At 38.0% G+C, this 18,767-nt stretch overlaps 1 protein-coding gene across 2 annotated transcripts in view; it reads left to right on the top strand.

Annotated features, from left to right (window-relative positions):
- LOC123310549 (tyrosine-protein phosphatase 10D) overlaps positions 1-18,767 on the top strand; it is a 488,577-nt gene that overhangs the window by 239,882 nt on the left and 229,928 nt on the right. For both annotated transcript variants that reach the window (XM_044894063.1, XM_044894062.1), the window contains exon 8: positions 17,600-17,881. In XM_044894063.1, the coding sequence (XP_044749998.1) occupies positions 17,600-17,881 (282 nt within the window). The remainder of the gene's footprint in view (positions 1-17,599; positions 17,882-18,767) is intronic.

Raw genomic sequence — 18,767 nt, 5'->3', positions numbered from 1 at the left:
GTTTAAATTTGAGTAAAGTCTGCGTTTTCTAGAAATTGTCGGATTTGTCAATTTTTTCTTCTGTTACAGTTATAGTCGCCAATAAGTAGAGCATATTTGTGTTGTGCTGCTTTTCTGAATATTTTTTCTTCGATTCTTGAAGGAGGATGTATATAGGAGAGAAAAATATGTAGTTTTTCATTGCCCATGGGTATTGTGCAGTGGATTGTTCATAGCTGGTGAGTTTGCTTTTCCTAATTTGAGTTCTCTACTGCAATGAATCAGGCTACCACCTCTGGTGGTGTTTTTTTTGTTAACGACTTTTTTCACTATTGTCCAGTCCCTGTAGTTTGTGTTGTGTTGTTCATTTATTTTGGCTTTAACGAATAAGTGGCACATTATATTATTATTTTCGACATAATGGTTTATTAGGTATTTCTTTGAGTTTAAGCTATTTATGTTGGCATATAATAATCTTATGTTATTGAATACTTCTACGTGGTCCAGATGTATTGTCGTTTAGCACTTGAATTTGCGTGCCCTCTGAGGGTTCAATGGCAGTTACTGGGTTTTCGTCGTTCAAATCAAACATCAGTATGTACACTTGCTTCCTGAAAATACTGCCGTTGTATCTATGTTGTGGGCCGCTATGAATCTTTTTTTCAGTGTATTTATAAGTTGCTGCCGGTCCGTATTTTTAGGGTTGTTTAGTTTGTGCATGTATGTATGTGTCGATTATGCTGTCGTGGAGTGTAATTGGTGCATGAATTCGATTTTTTTTTTTGATGGATGGTTTAACTTATTATTATTATTATTATTATTATTAACAGGGATAAGAGTTTAGGCAATGCCTATAAACTCACAAAAAAAAAAAGGAACAAAATAATCCAGAATAAATCAAAACCAGAACATGAAAAAAAAAAAAACTACAAATTAAGGTTCCTATCACTTAAATGCCAACTGTCAAAATTGTTTTTAAATGAGTTCACTGACACTGACTCGACCACAACAGGAGGTAACGCGTTCCACACATCAAATATCCGGTTTGACAAAAAGTTTTGCCTCTGCACTGTCTTGAAGTTTTCTTTGCGGAGCTTGAAAGCATGGCCCCGCAAACGGCCATCCGTGTTCAACGTGAAGAGGTTGCGCAGAGTAACACCAAAAAGATCGTTTACCGCTCGATAAGTAGTGATGAGGTCACCACGAGTCCTCCGCTCCATAAAAGTTGGTAGGTTCATTATAGAGAGTCTTTCACTATATGACGGGCGCGAGATTCCGTATGGGAGACGCGTTGCACGACGCTGGAGACCCTCGAGCAGTGATGAATCGCGGCACAACGTCGGACTCCAAACAGGCCCGGCGAACTCCATAATAGGTCGCACATAAGTTCGGTATATAGCCGCGCACGTTAAGGGATCACACCTGCCAAATGCTTTTTGGATCAGAAATAAGGATTTTTTGGCTTTGCTGACAGCATGGAGGATGTGGTCCGACCAACTCAGGTTATCCGTCACAATTACACCCAAATCACAATGGCTGTTGGAAACAGGAATAACAACTCCATTGAGATGGTACATCCGACGCGGATTGCGGGCACCCATATGGAGAACGACGCATTTCCCACCGTTGAGTGGTAGCTGCCAGTCTTCGCACCACCGTGAGATGGAGTCGAGGTCGTCTTGTATAGTAGAGGAGCTACTGGAGGGGCCAAATATTTTGGTGTCATCGGCGAACTGAGAACAGTGACAGGTGACATGGCGTGGCAAATCAGAAACATAAAGCAGAAAAAGAACTGGGCCCAAGACGGAGCCCTGGGGCACTCCACTCATGACAACTCTGGGTGAAGAGACAGATTCGCCAACACGAACCTGGAAGGTGCGGTCAGAAAGAAAAGCCTCGATCCAAGAGAGGAGGCGGCCACGAACTCCGATATGATCGAGCTTGCTCAGGAGACGTCTATGAGGCACGCGATCGAAGGCTCGAGCAAAATCAAGATAAATGACATCAACCGGGTCACCCTTGTCAAGGGACATTGACCAGAAATTGACGCATTCAAGAAGGTTTGTGATGACCGAGCGCCCCGGGAGGAAGCCATGTTGACAGTTGGGTATAGTGCCGTGTTCAAGTGAAAATTGCAGAACTTCATCCAATATAACCCTCTCACAAATTTTTGCTATGACTGGGACCAGGCTGATAGGGCGGTAGTTGTCAGCACAATGCTTATCTCCCTTTTTGAAAATTGGCGTAACACGTGCACTCCGCCAAGAAGAAGGGAGGGAGGAAGTCTCAAATGACCGGGTGAAGATCAAAGAAAGGGGGAGCGCTAGAGAATTGGCACATTCCTTGAGCAGTCTTGCCGAAAATCCGTCAGCTCCAGGTGCAGACTGGACATCTAGGGTAGAAAGTTTGGCCCTTACGATGGACGGAGAAAAAGTTATGTCCTTGAGCTCAGCGGACGCGCGAGGGGTGATTAATGCGGGAGGCGAGCCAGTTTATCGAGTGAAGGATGACGAAAAAGAGTCAGCCAAAAGGTTTGCAGACTCTTCCGGGTTCGAGCACGGCCTACCGCCTTGATCATTAACCAATGGAGCTTCAACTTTTGTGTTCAATGTAGACCTGACGTATTTGTAAAAACCCTTACGATCACCAGATCTAGTCAGCTTTAGCTCATAGTCTCTTTTGGCTTTAGCGATTGTAGATGATAGAGAATTCGAAAAGCTTCTATGAGCATCGTAGTCTCTCTGCTCTTTTCGACGTGTATAGCGCTGCCACAATGATTTTTTATGACGAATAAGCTTGAGGATATTTGCGTCGATCCATGGTTTTGACGGAATGTAGGGGATTCTTTTATTTGATGTGCATTTGTCAACCAGCCCCTGCAAAGTTTCAGTGAAAATGTTCCACATAATCTCCACATCGGCAGCCGGCCGTAGCAGAGACACCCAGTCGACCGCCTCTGCCAGACCATCAAGCTGACGGTAGTTTGTGATTTTCAGGGTCTTCATGAGTTTTTTACTATTGGAGGGGAATATGAGCTGCAACTTAGAATGTATTACAATATGATCTGATTTACCCAGAGGTGGATGCTGCTCAATGCTTGAAACAGTGTCAGGATCGTTGACCAGCACCAAGTCAAGGAGTGAAGGAGTTTGTAGGTTGCGAAATCGGGTCGGAAAATCGACTAATTGTGTGAGGTTGCTATCGCGGATCGTGTCGACAAGAACGGTAGAGACAGTGTTGTAGACTTTAGAGGTTAAAGGCCAGACGACATCGGGCATGTTGAAATCGCCAGCTATGTATAGATTTCGTTTGTTCGTAGACAAACAGGCTAGTATATCAGCGAATTGACCATCGGATAGGCAAGGTCGAGGTCGATAGACGCAACCGATGGTGAAACAGCAGGAATTTCCCTTGTAGAGATCAATCAACAAACAATCTATTCCAGGTAAATCTGGTGTTGAAGGCTTCAGCGAGAAGGTATTTAATATACTATCAGCCACATAGACACAAACACCACCATAACCAACTGTAGTCTTGCTGTCATACCTAAAGATGGAATAGCCTGGCAAGCTACTTCAGAATTCTGGTCACAATCATTGGGTTACTGAATGAAACCTTTAAAATTCTAGGACGATCGGTAGAGGGGGCGCCAATTCTTGCAACTGAGATTCGGTGCGAGTTCGCATCAGGAGCCACACAATCAAGAATCCTCGAAACTATGGACGAATCCTCGCTGGAATCCGCCTCGGGTACACCACGGATCAAAACATTGTGGGATCTCCGAAGACGATCAAGTAGTTCCGAAGGTTGTAGGGTTGGATTAGAACGGGCCCCAGTGGAGAGCTCAGACTCTTCGAATCTAGCCAGCCTCAGATTAGTAGAATCCACGAAGTCTTTGAGAGAACCGTGGCTCTCAGCCAAGAGATCAATCCTGGAGGAACAAGAGGCAATGTCCAAATCATGTTGATCGATGGCCCGAGAATGGGTGGCCAATGTGTCGCCGTGGCGAAGTATTTCAGACGAGTGCTTCTCTAGTATAGACTTACACTCCGAAAGATCAGACTGAATCGCCCGTTGATTGGTCTTAATGACAGAAATATCGGTAGATATCTCTTATAGTTTTTTCATGAGCAAAGTAAACTGATCAGAGCTCAGAGGAGCGGACGTAGATTGTCGGTAATCGATCTGTGCCGAAGATGAGGTTGATTTACTACGAAGGGATCGTCCCTCCCTTTTACAATAACTGCACACCCAACCTGCGTCAACCAAGTTCAACTCTTCAGGCGATAAGCTGAGACAGTCCAAGTGGAAGGATTTTCCACACTTAGAGCAGCCCAGATATCGAGTAGAGGAAGTTTGTTTCGAGCATATATGACACTTGGCCATCCTAACCGCCCAAAGTATAAAGTGAACACAGTAGATGTTTTTTGCAGGAGGGGAATAGGAGATCAAAGAATTTCACTCTCTTGGGCCGATAAGAGAGACTTCAACACAGACAGGGTGGGCCACGGAAGAAAAAGGTAAGCAACAAAGGTAAGGAACAAGAAACGGAGAAGGGAGGTAGTCTGCAGTTCAGCGATTAGAAGCGTAAAAAATACGTAGCAACACGGAAAGTAGGTATCCCCTAATTAAACGCCTAACGTCCCACTCAGAGTCATATGAATTACTGAGAGAACAGAGAAGCGAGATAAACTCAACGGTGGTCAACGTTCAACGCACAGGTGGGAATGGTGGGGGTGATCGATGCAACTGATGTGCGCACTAGTATCAACAGAGATGGAATTCCAAAACAAATAAAAACCAAAAACAAAACTGAAACCACAGTAATAGGGCTTTCCAAGTGAAAATTTCCTACCTTGAAAGCACAATAATAGCACAGAAGCAAACTGCCATAGAAAACACAAATATTCGCACTGAATAATCTTGCAAATTGAGGAGCCACTTTCACATACGTGTTAACCCTCTGGATATTTGAATTAAAAATCTTGATTTGATTTCTTGTTGATTGATTTTATTTTTACATTTGGAATGCCATCAATAGGTTTTGTTGGTCTCTTTGGGAATTTCATTGACCATGCTACATAAGAACAGGGTGCACCGCCAGTAGGTGAGGTTGGCATTTGAGGGGAGAGGCTATAAAACGCATCCTTCCCCCTTACACCCTTACGCATAGATAATCTTACTGTGAATGGTATTTGTGGAAATATAACAGCCATCAGAAATATTTCATTAAAATTGCATATTAGTGGTATTGCCTTCGAGCAATTATTTTATGTATTCCAAGACATCTCTTGCGATAACAATGATATTTTAGGATGAAATTACTTGAGTAATTGAGTGCTTATCAATAAATACAGGAAACTAATGTGTTGTATTACCTCAGCAAATATGCGAAGGCCTGTTCCTTGCAGGAACCGTGGTAAAACCTAAGCATAACATCATACCTGTCAAAATTCTTGATACGAGAGAAACCGATATAACTCCATAATCTCCATAATTATCGAATATGTTCATTTATGAGAAAATAAATGAATTATTGGGTTGCCCACCTGTTGATCATGTTTTATAAATAATTCAATTAATTTAATTAATTTATAAATAATTGTTTTGTAGTCAGACGCCTCTATTGAATAGAGCACTCTATGAAAATGTATTTAGAAATTCTTAACTGCAATTTTTGTTTCAAAGAGTATTCTGTTGAATGTGTTCAACAATTTTATCATATTCGCTCATTTCAAATTGTCATTCACAATGATAAAATGTTTTGTAATTTAAAATGCACAAATATGGAAGGAAAAACAGCGCCTCCTAGAAACTAATAATTAAAACTGGATTTTCGAAATGAATCGTCTTTCTATGGATAACTAGTTGTCGGTAGTTAGTGGGTATTCAAAATGGTTTTCTCGATTTTCTATAACTTATAAGGCTCATACTCGTAACTGCTCGTTTCATTACATGAAGATTTCTACGAATTTTATCGCAAGCAGCATTCATTCTCATAATTTTTTCTTGTCAGGATATCTGTTTCATGGCGTTTAAATATCTACAAAGAAATTAATCGAGGGGTATCAATCAGGAGACCTAGCAGTTCAATATTGGGGTCCTACCCTCCAAATCCATCCGTGTATATTCTCTATTAGTAAATTTGTGGGACATTCTGAAAATTCGTAACTAATCAACTTGATGAAGGGACCTGAATAACTAATAAATAATTTTTTTGTGCATAAATATGATCAATAATGAAGGATGATCACGCCTTAACGGGGAGGCAATGAATAAAATAATAAGGATAAATTCAGATGCATACCACCCGACGATATGAATATCGACAAGTGTTACGATCTGAATTGAGCTAGCCAATTTGTCATCGTCATCATTGGGGGCCTTGACGATGACAAATTGGCTAGCTCAATTCAGATCGTAACACTTGTCGATATTCATATCGTCGGGTGGTATGCATCTGAATTTATCCTTATTATTTTATTCATTGCTAGCTCAATTCAGATCGTAACACTTGTCGATATTCATATCGTCGGGTGGTATGCATCTGAATTTATCCTTATTAATATGATCAATGTTTCAATAACAAACAGTAATAAGACCAGATCACTAGATATTGATTCGAAAAACGTGATAACGAAATCAATCAAGAGTTCGAAAGAGCATTCATCATACTTCTTCGAATTTTCGATCATTACCATCACTAAAGATTCGAATGAGAGAAAAATCAATTCGAAAAATTACTTCAGGTCCACGTTGTCCATAAAAAGCGATTCATTCTGAAGGTGTCAAGTGGTAATGATTATTTTCATGATAGCGTAGTTATTTATTTCTATTTTTGTTCATTATCAATAATAAAGCTTATTATCAATATTCTGCAGTGGTACCACGATCGATCGAAAATCTATCGATAACTTATCGATGTCGAATTCAATGAGGCGTTGTCGGCAATCTAATTACACCCGACAGTTTTAGTGTTAACAAGATGTTTATAGAGAGAATACTGAACATCTTTGGTACAAATTTTCAGCTCTTCGACTGAAAGATAAGGCAGGAAAATTGGGGAAAACGGGATTATTGTCGAGACGTGCGCTTGTCGTGAGCTTGTGGTACGTGGGCTGAATAACCAGATATGCCATAGATATCAAAAGCAAATGCAAGCCATACATTGAGAACGAAATAAGTCAATTGAAAATTTCCAAATCCATGTTTATGCAGCGCTGTTTCTTCAAGAGGTGTTTGACCACGAAAATATTATTCATCAAAAATAATCCACGAATGGGGCATACTAACGATTAATTGATTTTGAGAGAATCGTACGTGCAGATAACTAAAATATTTAAAATATAATAAAAAAAACTTTTTTTTTCTCATATTCAATATATTTTCAATATGTCAGCATGATTTATAAAAAACAGAAGTATAGAAACAGTTTTCTTTGAACTCACCAATGAAACTTTTATGGCACTTGAACAAGAATTATTAGATTCATCAAAGTCATGTGAACATCTGGATTGTCAAAAAATGTTAGAAATACTAGATAGCGATAACCAATTGATGTTAATCCAAGGTTACTTTTGGTCCAGAACGTAGAAGGTCACTGTCAATTTTGGAGATGAAATCTTTATCTCTGATTATAGAATTACCATCATTGTTTTACCACATTGGCCCATTGATGTTTGTCATATACGTTGTATACTATATAGAAAAATGTATTGTAAAACTGTGACGTTTTCAGACGACACAACATTTCTAATTAGATTGCGGAATATATCAGCACTTAATGACTTTTGAGCGATTTATTGAAAATTTTAGGTCAATGGTTTGGAGATCATAACATAATTTCAAATGTTCAGAAGACCGTTTGTGTAATTTTTTATAGTGAACAATCTAGAATCCTCAATGCCTATCTGTGGGCGATGACGATATTGAAATTAGAGATTAGGTCAAATTATTCCGTCTCAGACTTGATATAAGCACTTGAAATGGAATGAACATTTGCTAGACATTTGAAGAAAATACTAAACTTAAACTCTCTTCATGCTGAGGAGACAAGTAAATTCAATATTCTTAGGCTGATCTATTTCGCAAATTTCCATTATCTTCTTTCTATTATAGTATAATTTTTTTACGAAATTCTCCGTATGTAGGATCAGTATTTGTGATTCAGAAATAAAGCCTTTTTTTCTTCTGAATTATAAGTGAGCAGTGAGATCATTTACACGAATTTAATTAGAAGAATATTTGTATTTGTTTTTAAAAAAGATGTAAGTACATCCGATGACATTCTACTTTCTTTGTCTCGATTAGTTTTGTTCTTGTTTTTGGTTTCTTATTCTGATTGGACTTTATTATCATTTGTTAGTTTTATTATTTTCTAAAATCGTTTTTTGAAATATTTAGTAGTAAGATTTTAAAATTGTTGACTGCTTTTCTTAGACGTTTTTGACATATTTATTATTTAATCTCGTTCATTATTGTGTTCACACTTCGATTGATTTTTGATGAACGTTCTTATTTTGTTGAATTTTGTTGTAATTGAGTTAGGAGATTTGACTGATTCCATATATCTATACTTATTCATTTATTTATTTTATTTATTTGATGAAATCAACGGGTTATACCCTTTTGTACAATAATAACAAATAACACGAATAACAGTGTGCAACATAATGAAATGGACGAGATATACAAAAGAGGGAGAAAAGCATTTCATAACAATAAACAACATATGTTATACAAAATTTGAATTTAAACTGAGGCGAAACTCGAAAGGCAGAACAAAAGAAAACAAAAAAGAAAAGAGTCTCAAAACTTTAAAAACAAAGTTCACGCTACGATCATATTTCCTCCCTTAACCTCGACAAAGATCGATCAAAGAAGTCAATTCCAGAGACAGATGCAACATTGACGTGACTGCTAATCCTTGGAACAGGAGAGTTTTTAGAGTAACTAAATTTATAACCATGGATATGAAGAAGAGTTCTACCTCTGGTTCGTCTAGGAGGAACCAGAAAGCTGAAAAGTTCAAGCAGATCGGGGCAGTTTAGTGCCCCACAAATCAACTTAGAAAAAAATATTACATCTCCACGCTTGCGTCTAAAGAACAATGAGGGCAGATCGATTCTAGATCTCATGAGCGAAGTTGAAAAATTTATCCTCTCAATGCCAAGGCGAAAGGAAATAGGTATACATGAGAAACCTATTTTGAACCTTCTGAATCCTCTCAGAGTCTGTGTATGTATAAGGAGACCACACAACTGAAGCAAACTCCAGCGTGGGCCTAACAAGCGTCACAAAAAGATACCTAAGTGTCTCCTCCGACTGGAAATCCTGCGAGTGTCTGGTAATGAATCCGAGCAACTTCACACCCCTATTTTTAATTAACATTAACATGAGGCTTGAAACTCATGTTACGGTCATATAGTACACCCAAATCTCTGATTTGATCTACTCTCTCAAAGAAATGGTTAGACAATGAGAATAAGAAGTCAACTCGGGGGCTACCTCGATAGATGGTTAGGTGTTTGCACTTGTCGACATTAAGATGCAGTCCACTATATTCACACCATTTCACCAATCTGTCATGATCAGTCTGGATATTGCGAGCGTCTTCCACACTGTCAATTGCAAGAAAAATTTTGAGATCATCCGCAAATATCAGGAACAAAGAATGCCAAAAACAACTGGATATATCATTTAGAAAAATTAGAAATAGTAGAGAACCCAAGTGGCTGCCCTGAGGAACACCAGAAGTTACCAGAATTGCGTCAGATAAAGCATCCCTAATCTTAATAAATTGAGTCCTAAACTTAAAGTAGGACTACAGCCATCTGAGAAGAGCACCCCATATTCCAAATTGGATAAGTTTAGATTCAAGAATGTGATGGTCCAACGCATCAATGGAGTACTGTGTGAAAAGTATCAAATTAGTTTCGATACTTCTGCCTCTCAAGAAACCATGTTGCCGAGGAGATATACCAGGCAAAATCTTCTCCTAGATTCTATCATACACCAGGAGTTCAAACAACTTAGGCATGGCACTTATGATGGAAATAGGGCGATAGTTACTTACATCGAGTTTAGTTCCTGACTTATGAATGGGCTTGACAAAGCTTTCCTTCCACGTGGAATGGAAGGTACCGGTTTCAAGAGATCTGTTGAAGACTATTTGAAGAGGTAAAGCCAGGGATGAAGAACATCTGCGTAAAAAAATGTTGGGAATCTGATCCGGACCAGGGCCCTTATTAACATCCAAGCTATTAAGTTTATTCAGAACCTCGGTCAATTCAAGTTTCAAGATACCACCCACATCACAACAAGAAGTGGAGTCGCCCTCCGTCATCCCAGAAGGTGGATAAAAGACCGCACCAAAAACTGACTGGAAATGATTTGCAAATCCGTTAGCAATGTCCCGATCACTGCTGAGCAAACTGTCACCATACAGGACTTCAGAAGGAATATCGTTATCATGGCGTTTTCCATTAACAAAATTCCAAAAGGCTTCAACATTATTTTTTATATGGCCTTCTACCCGATCAACATAGAAGGCTTAACAAGAATCAGCAAGCGACTTACATTGGGTTCTCGGATTGCAGACAGAATACAAGATAATTATCATTATTCGTGCGTTCGATCGAGGTGGAAATCTAATCGAGCGCTCCGTTAATTATCTGCAGGAGTGTATCTAAATTCATAGTTAAATTTCGGAATTTTTACCGGAATATCATTGAAAATCAGTCGAATATCTCAAACGGATTTTCATTATTTTATATTATGGAGTTCATTGTGTTTTTTCCATGCAGAATGTCTTCTTGCAATGTTTTTGAGGAATTAATAACAAGGAGAAATCCAGGTGTTAGTTGTGCTGGTTTTTGTGGAGGTACTTATCACGCGAATGGAACATGTTGCGATGTTAAGAAAGGTCAGCTGGCGGTTATCAAGGAGGGGGGCTAATGCACGAGAGGTTTCCCGATCAGCTGTTGCGGTGTCACCGCAGGTCACGTTAATGAGTAATCGATCGCGAGATGTGTCTCGAGATAGTATTGGGAATGATGGAATCGATAATGGATCGGCTTCAGGAAATTTGACCCTCATTATTTCCCAATTAACTAAATAAGTGAGGGACCTAAACCAATCAGTAAACTTCTGTTGCGATAAAATAACTGATTTTGAGGATGAGCTTCTCGAATTCAAAAATGTGATTGCTACTGTTACCAAGCTTGAGAACGAAAAAGCTGCATTGAGAAAACAGGTGACCACGCTTTCTTCGAGATTGGATAATGCCGAACGTTTTAATAGGCAGAACAATGTTGAAATCCATAATGTTCCTGATAGAGCTGGCGAAAATTTATTGGATATGGTATCGAAGATTGGAGCTTCATTGCAGTTTCCGGTTAATTCTCTAATCTCTAATCCATAGACTATGTAACAAGGATCCCAACTCAAGTCAAAAATATGCATAAGAATATAATTGTGCGACAATTTTCTTGCTGCATACCGGAAAAAGCGACTTTCCGAGAAGACAGCACATGCAGGATTGGCTGTAATTGGTGTAGCGGACAGACTCTATATCAATGAGCACTTGACTCTTGCGAACAAGAAAATATTTAAGGAAGTCCGTGCGATCGCGAGAGAAAAGGGATAGTTCGAGAGAGTGAAACCTCTAGGATTCTGCACATCTCTTCTGTGGACGACTTGAGTCGATTGTGAGGAACTGTCTCATTGTTTTTTTTTTCTCTTTTAGATTATAGTTTGGTATGTAAGTTATGTTCGCAATGGCGTCGATGTTGACTATTTATTACCGGAATGTGCGTGGTCTGAGAACTAAACTTAATGACTTTAGGTTGAATCTAGGTGCGAACGACCATGATTTAGTTTTTATAGATGAAACCTGGTTGAATAGTGGTATTTTCGATGAGGAGGTCGTGGATGAGATGCGATACTCGATCTTCCGGAGGGATGGAGACGGTGTCTTCATTGCAGTCAAAAAGGATCTAAAACCATCACGGATCCAAGATTTTGAGAGCGAATCGGAGGATATCTGGGTAAAAATTACCTTCAAAAATGTTAAATTACTTTTATGTTGTGCATATATTCCTCCTAACGATTCAAGTGCATTACTGTATTTCACAAATAAATTGAATTACCTACATCAAGCAGAGGTCGAGCGACTGTACAATTGTCATAGTTGAAGATTTAAATTTACCGGAAATATCATGGGTAAAGAGTCAGTCAGATGGTGGGCCGATAAATGTTTTAACTAAATACGAAGATTTAATTGATAACCTCTCTTTTCTAGAGCTGTCTCATTTTAGTTCTATCTCTAATTGCAATGGAAAAACACTTGATCTTGTTTTGTCAAACAGTGAACAGATGGGCGAGGTTATAAGATGTGATAGTCCTCTAGTTTATGAAGACAAATATCATCCAGCAATTGAATTCTTTCTTGAATTTCAGAATTTTAGATTTTTAAAAAATACTGCAGATTATGCCACTTACAATTATAAATATGCAGACTATGATCTTATTAACCGATCCCTCAGCGAGATTTCCTGGCCTCATGTTTTGGACAATGAAAATGTGAATCTAGATGTAGATATGAAATATTATATGACATTGTTGAAGCCTGTGTGCCCAAGGTGAAAAAAAGATCGAACTTTCCAGCTTATTTCTCTTATGAGACTAGAAAACTAATTCACCGTAAGATCAAATTTCATAGCAAATGGAAAACTTATAAAAACTTGTCGGATCACCTTGAATTCAAATCATTACGCGCCACATGTAAACAATATATTCGGCGGGACTATGTGGATTACAGGAGGTCGGTGGAAGCTGAGATGTCGGAAAATCCGAGTAGGTTCTTTCAATTTGTATCAGCTAAACGTAAAAACCTAGGATGTCCTAACGAGATGTCATTTGACGGCAGAACAGCTAAGGGAGGGGAACATATAAGTGATCTTTTCGCGGATTTTCTTGAGAAGGTTTATGTTCCATCTAACCATGTTATTTGTGAAGTCGAAACGAAGAATGAAAATAATCCCTTCAATTTAAGTAGCATTCGATTTGAAAATGATGAAGTTGAACGTGCTCTCTATGGGTTGGATCGTAGGAAGGGTTCTGGTCCTGATTCAATTTCTAGCTTTTTTGTTCAATCATGCAGTGCCTCTCTTTCGGCTCCCTTGACGATTATTTTCAATAAGTCATTGAATAGTGGGATATTTCCGGTTCGCTGGAAAGAATCGTGTATAACTCCAGTTCATAAATCAGGAAGCAAAGATAAAATTGAAAACTATAGACCGATAAGTAAGCCCTGTATTTTTGAGAAAGTTTTTGAGTCCCACCTATATCCTCATCTGTTTCATCTAGTAAAGGCTCAAATAATTCCTGAACAGCACGGTTTCTTCAGGGGCCGCTCAGTTGACACTAACTTGGTCACCTTCATGGAATATCTGCAGGACCATTTAGATAATGGAATGCAAGTAGATGTGGCGTTCACCGACTTCAGCAAGGCATTCGATAAGATCCATATTCCTAAGCTGATTGTTAAACTACACAGGGTCGGGGTATGCGGTTCACTACTGTGATGCCGATGGTTCGAATCATATCTATGTAACAGATCGCAGTTCGTGTCGATCGAGGGATTCAAGTCAAGATATTTATGTCAACGTCTGGGGTTCCTCAAGGCTCCCACTTGGGACTGTTGCTCTTTTAAATCTATATAAACGATCTAATAAAATGCTTTACAATATGTAGAATACTTCTTTTCGCCGACGATCTGAAAGTCTTTTACAGAATTAGGTGTGAGAGCGATTGCATAAGTCTCCAACAGGATCTTGGCAGACTAGTCGAATACTGCCAAACCAACTTTCTCTACTTAAACCTCGAGAAATGTCAAGTAACTTCTTTTACCCGAAATAGAAATATCATTTATTTCGCCTACGGACTACGGAACGTTGAGTTGAAAATATCTAAGTGCGTCAGGGACTTAGGGAGTCACAGTTGACTCGGAGCTGAAATTCTCAACACATGTGGATAGCTTGGCGAACTCAGGTAATGTGATGCTAGGTTTCATAATGAGACAGGGTCGTCATTTTTCATGTTGTGAAACTTTAATTTTATTGTACAACGCATATGTGTTCAGTAGGTTGAATTATGCTTCTATTGTGTGGACTCCATATTTTAAAACTTATGCTGATCGTCTTGAAAAAATTCAGCGAAAATTCCTGCGTTTTTTGGCCTTCAGATGTGGTTACGTGCTGAACAGAGGAGACCCAAACAATTATAACTTAAGACTCAAATACTTCAAAATGCTCAATCTTAAGGACAGAAGAATTGTCGGGGATATATTATTCATAAAAAAATTAATCAGTAATCAGCTAGAATGCCTCGACATCACTCACAGAATACAATATTATGCTCCCTCTAGGATATTTAGACAGTTTGATACATTTTATCTACCAACCAAGCGCACAAGTAGTGCACTTAACTCCCCTATCTCTAGAATGCTTGATAACTGCAATGAATTCAAGGATAGGATTGATTTATTTTTTCATAGTCCTAGTTCCTTGAAGAGAATCATGAAAAATCACTTCCTCGGGACTTACTAATCCGCTACCACCTCATACATCTAATTAAGACTGTTTTTTTTTGTCCATGTCATACACATGCACTGACGATATACTATTGTCGAAATTGTTTATTTCTAGTTAGAAATAAGAAATTTTTAATTTACACTTCTGTAGATGAATTCTGTTTTTTTTCTAATCTGTGAACACATTTTTTTGGGTATTTGATTATTTGTATGTGATCCATATGTATAATGAAATACAAAAATAATAAATATAATAAATAAATAAATAATCATCCCAAGACTTGGATATTTTGTATTTTTTATGAAATTTTTTCTTCTCCAATACAAGCTGCTTCAATTCGTGTGAATACCATACAGGAAATTTAGTTCTCTTCAAAAGCGTTTTACGAACAAACATTAATACCCTCGTGAATATAAGTGTAAAGTGTACCAAAAAATCAACAGGAGCATCAACGGGCAACGAACTTACCCAATCAATTGAACTGAAATAAACATTCAAACTCTCAAAGTCGCCATTCCTGAAATCATATGCAGAGGTCTCATACTCATTTAGGACACTACTGAATAACTTGAAGGTAAACGAAAGTGCAGGATAATGCGCATCCAATTTGGAAAGAATATCAACCGCACAATCAACCACGTCATCATGTTGTTGCGTGAAAATCAAGTCCCAAATTTTTCCATGAACATTCTCTACTGCATTTGCCTGGTAAAGACAATAAAACCCAAAGGTATCAACCAGAGCTTGAGCACGCAAATCGCTCACACCACCAAGACCAACACCCAAATCGTCATTCACCTACACACAATTACCTAAATTATAATCACCGGCTATGACCACATAGTCCGGCTTGACAGATTCCATGACATGTTCAAAGTTGGAACAATGACTCTCAAAATAGTCAACACCAAGCAATGGAGGCATATATGCTACACCGAACAAAACACTTTTGGTACCACGGACTAAGACAAATAAATCCTCTACGTTCTCATTAGGTGCAACAGCAATTTCAGATCTAAGATAAATATTATAATTATTATGGATCTGAATTTCGGAATTCTTGATAGATTGATCAAGCCACGTCTCAGTTAGAATAATAACATCATATGAAGAAATGCTAACATTTTTATAGAACTCGTACAACTTAGATTTACCCCTTATACTAAGCACATTCTGATAATCTAATATATAAAATTCTCGTGTCATAGTTTTCGTTACCATACTCCTCCGAAACGGCTTGACCGATTTTGATGAAATTTTTTGTGCTTATCCGGTATCTATGAGAATCGGCCCACATCTATTTTTCATCCCCCTAAATGTTAGGGGTAGTCCACCCCTAAATTTTTTTTTGTATTTTTTAGACAAAATTTTTAATTTCTATTTTTTTATGATACAATATACAAAAATACATACAATCCTCAATTTTCACCCTTCTACGATCAACCCTTATTTTTCAATAGCCATTTTAGTAATTTAATCATTAGGAAATTATTTATATGGCCAAACAACGTTTGCCGGGTCAGCTATCTATGAGAATCGGCCAACATCTATTTTTCATCCCCCTACATGTTAGGGGTAGTCCACCCCTAAATTTTTTTTTGTATTTTTTAGACAAAATTTTTAATTTCTATTTTTTTATGATACAACATACAAAAATACATACAATCCTCAATTTTCACTCTTCTACGATCAACCCTTATTTTTTAATAGCCATTTTAGTAATTTAATCATTAGGAAATTATTTATAATGCAAAACAACGTTTGCCGGGTCAGCTATCTATGAGAATCGGCCAACATCTATTTTTCATCCCCCTAAATGTTAGGGGTAGTCCACCCCTAAATTTTTATTTTTTAGACAAAATTTTTAATTCCTATTTTTTTATGATACAACATGGAAATTATTTATATGGCAAAACAACGTTTGCCGGGTCAGCTAGTATACTATAATTTCACTCATCTTCCCCCCCGCAGCACCAAGGGATCCTGTATATTGTTTTTTGATGATTTTACAAGTTTAGCTCCGTTAAAATATTTTATAGTGAGATCTCCTCCATTAGAACTACGGTATATTAATTCCTTCCAACACTTTCAAGTGTTGGAACTGCATGGGAGTAAGGTCCGAGTGAAGTTTCACATTTTTATTTGAAATTTTGTTTCTACTTTTCAAGACTTCAATTGCTGATTCAGAACTTTCCATCTTAATCTTCAGGGAGGCATCAGAATCATTTCTCTTGCCAACTCTAACGGCCTTAATGGCTTTGAGGTTTGGATCAATTTCAGCCAGCATATGATTAACAGTTACCAAAATGTTTTTGATGTCGTTTTCTAAAGGCAAGTTATAGACCGTAATGTTTCTACGCCTCTCAATTTCAAAATAAAGCTCATTGGCCGAAGTTGGGCTATTTTGGCCTTCGTGAGGGGTCAAGTTACTCATTCGCTCAAACTGTGTCCTGATCAAAGATACACAATTATCGAGAGAAGAAAGCTGATCAGTGTGAGCTTCCAATTGACGAGCGTGGTCTGCGAGAATCCGATCATATTCTACAATGTTAGCGCTTCAACCGGCCACCTCAATCGAGAGTAATGGACTAAATATCGTCCCTCATGCAAGAGATATTTGAAGAGAGATTGTCAACTCTTTCATAGTTACCGGAGCCGCATCATCCTGAGCCTGCGGAGACGGAACTGGCTGGGATATTGAAGAGGTTGAATTGGATTTATTGTTTTTTTTATTATTATGTAATTTTTTGGTATTAATATACTACTTCTACGACTATTACTTATTCCGTTCCGTTTCTCATCCCTGTCAAATGATTAGACTCCAGCAGCAGTTACACCATGTTCTAAACTGCCAAGCTACACAAGAATAGGATAATCGCTATTTGCATAGTATTTAATTCGATTCCATCAACAATGAATAATCATACACATTATTAATTAATTCATTTTATTTAACCAAAAAGTCTGTGAATGAAGAGGTTATGATAACTTTTATTTTAGTATTCAATTGAAATTCATATTTCAAGGGCCGAATCCTGTGTCAAACATCGCACCCCTAGTCGACTCCAATAACGTGACGTTGGAATGGCCCAGACCAGAAGGAAGAGTGGAATCTTATAGTATCAAATGGTGGAAAGTAAATGATCCTTCTAAATACCAAATTCAAAACATCACTCAAGACCATAATGACACGTATCCAGTTCGACTGTTAGTTGGTGACCTTATGCCTGGAGTGGAGTATGTCTTTAATATTCAGGCCTTTTCCAATGACATGGACAGTGATGTAACATTATTGAAAACGAGAACAAGTGAGTGTTTTATATTCAAGATATTTTTACGAGTATGCTTGTAATTGTTCTAATCATAATAGTAATTTCTGTGCGGTAGTAAGCTTTTCTGAATAATTTCATCACAGTGTTTAACTCAGCGGTCCGCAACCTCCTAGCAGACAAGGGCCACCATGGTAGCAAATTAAGTTATGTGATATTAACCTTTGTACTCGGAGTCCAATCTACGTTTATTGATAATAAAAAGTTTAAACCATTGTTAAAATAAAATCCATTTAAATCTTTCACATACGCCCGGTTATACAATCGAAGGCTAACCTTTTGTTGAGGAAGTTTTACAGGTCAGGCGTTCTACAATCACACAAAAAATAGTTGAATATCAATAAACTCAACCAGAAACTGGAGAATGCGTAAACCTGAAGTAAAATCACAGAATTTTATTCAATGAAATTTATTCAAAATATATCATAATCGATGTCTGAAGTATACTTCAATGAACTATATAATAATGAGGATTGGAATTACCAAGAATTGTTTTATTGATTCAAAAAAGTTAGCTTGTCAATATGAACATATGGATTTCGATATTAACGCATATAGAGGTGATGAAAGGGTCCTCGACGACCTAGAGTGATCCGTCATAGACCGAATTATTTCGAAGTCTACATCAATTATGATTTTTTCAAAAGCATATTATCGAAAAAACGCTTTTTCAGTATTTTCGATGAAACATAGCATTTGACCGCTCATCCAACATAGTTGGGGAGCCCGAGAGGAAAATTCGGGATTTACTCGAGCGTGTCAGATTAATATAAAGGTAGATACTTGGACCCTGTAGAGTACCCCTACCAAAAATTAATCCTGTAAATAGGGGGAATTGTCTAGGACAGCCAGTCAGAATAGTAAA

This window comes from Coccinella septempunctata, chromosome 3, assembly GCF_907165205.1.
Source record: "Coccinella septempunctata chromosome 3, icCocSept1.1, whole genome shotgun sequence".
Lineage (NCBI taxonomy): Eukaryota > Metazoa > Arthropoda > Insecta > Coleoptera > Coccinellidae > Coccinella > Coccinella septempunctata.
Note: the sequence above shows the minus strand (reverse complement) of the source record. Positions and strands in the feature narration are given on the sequence as shown.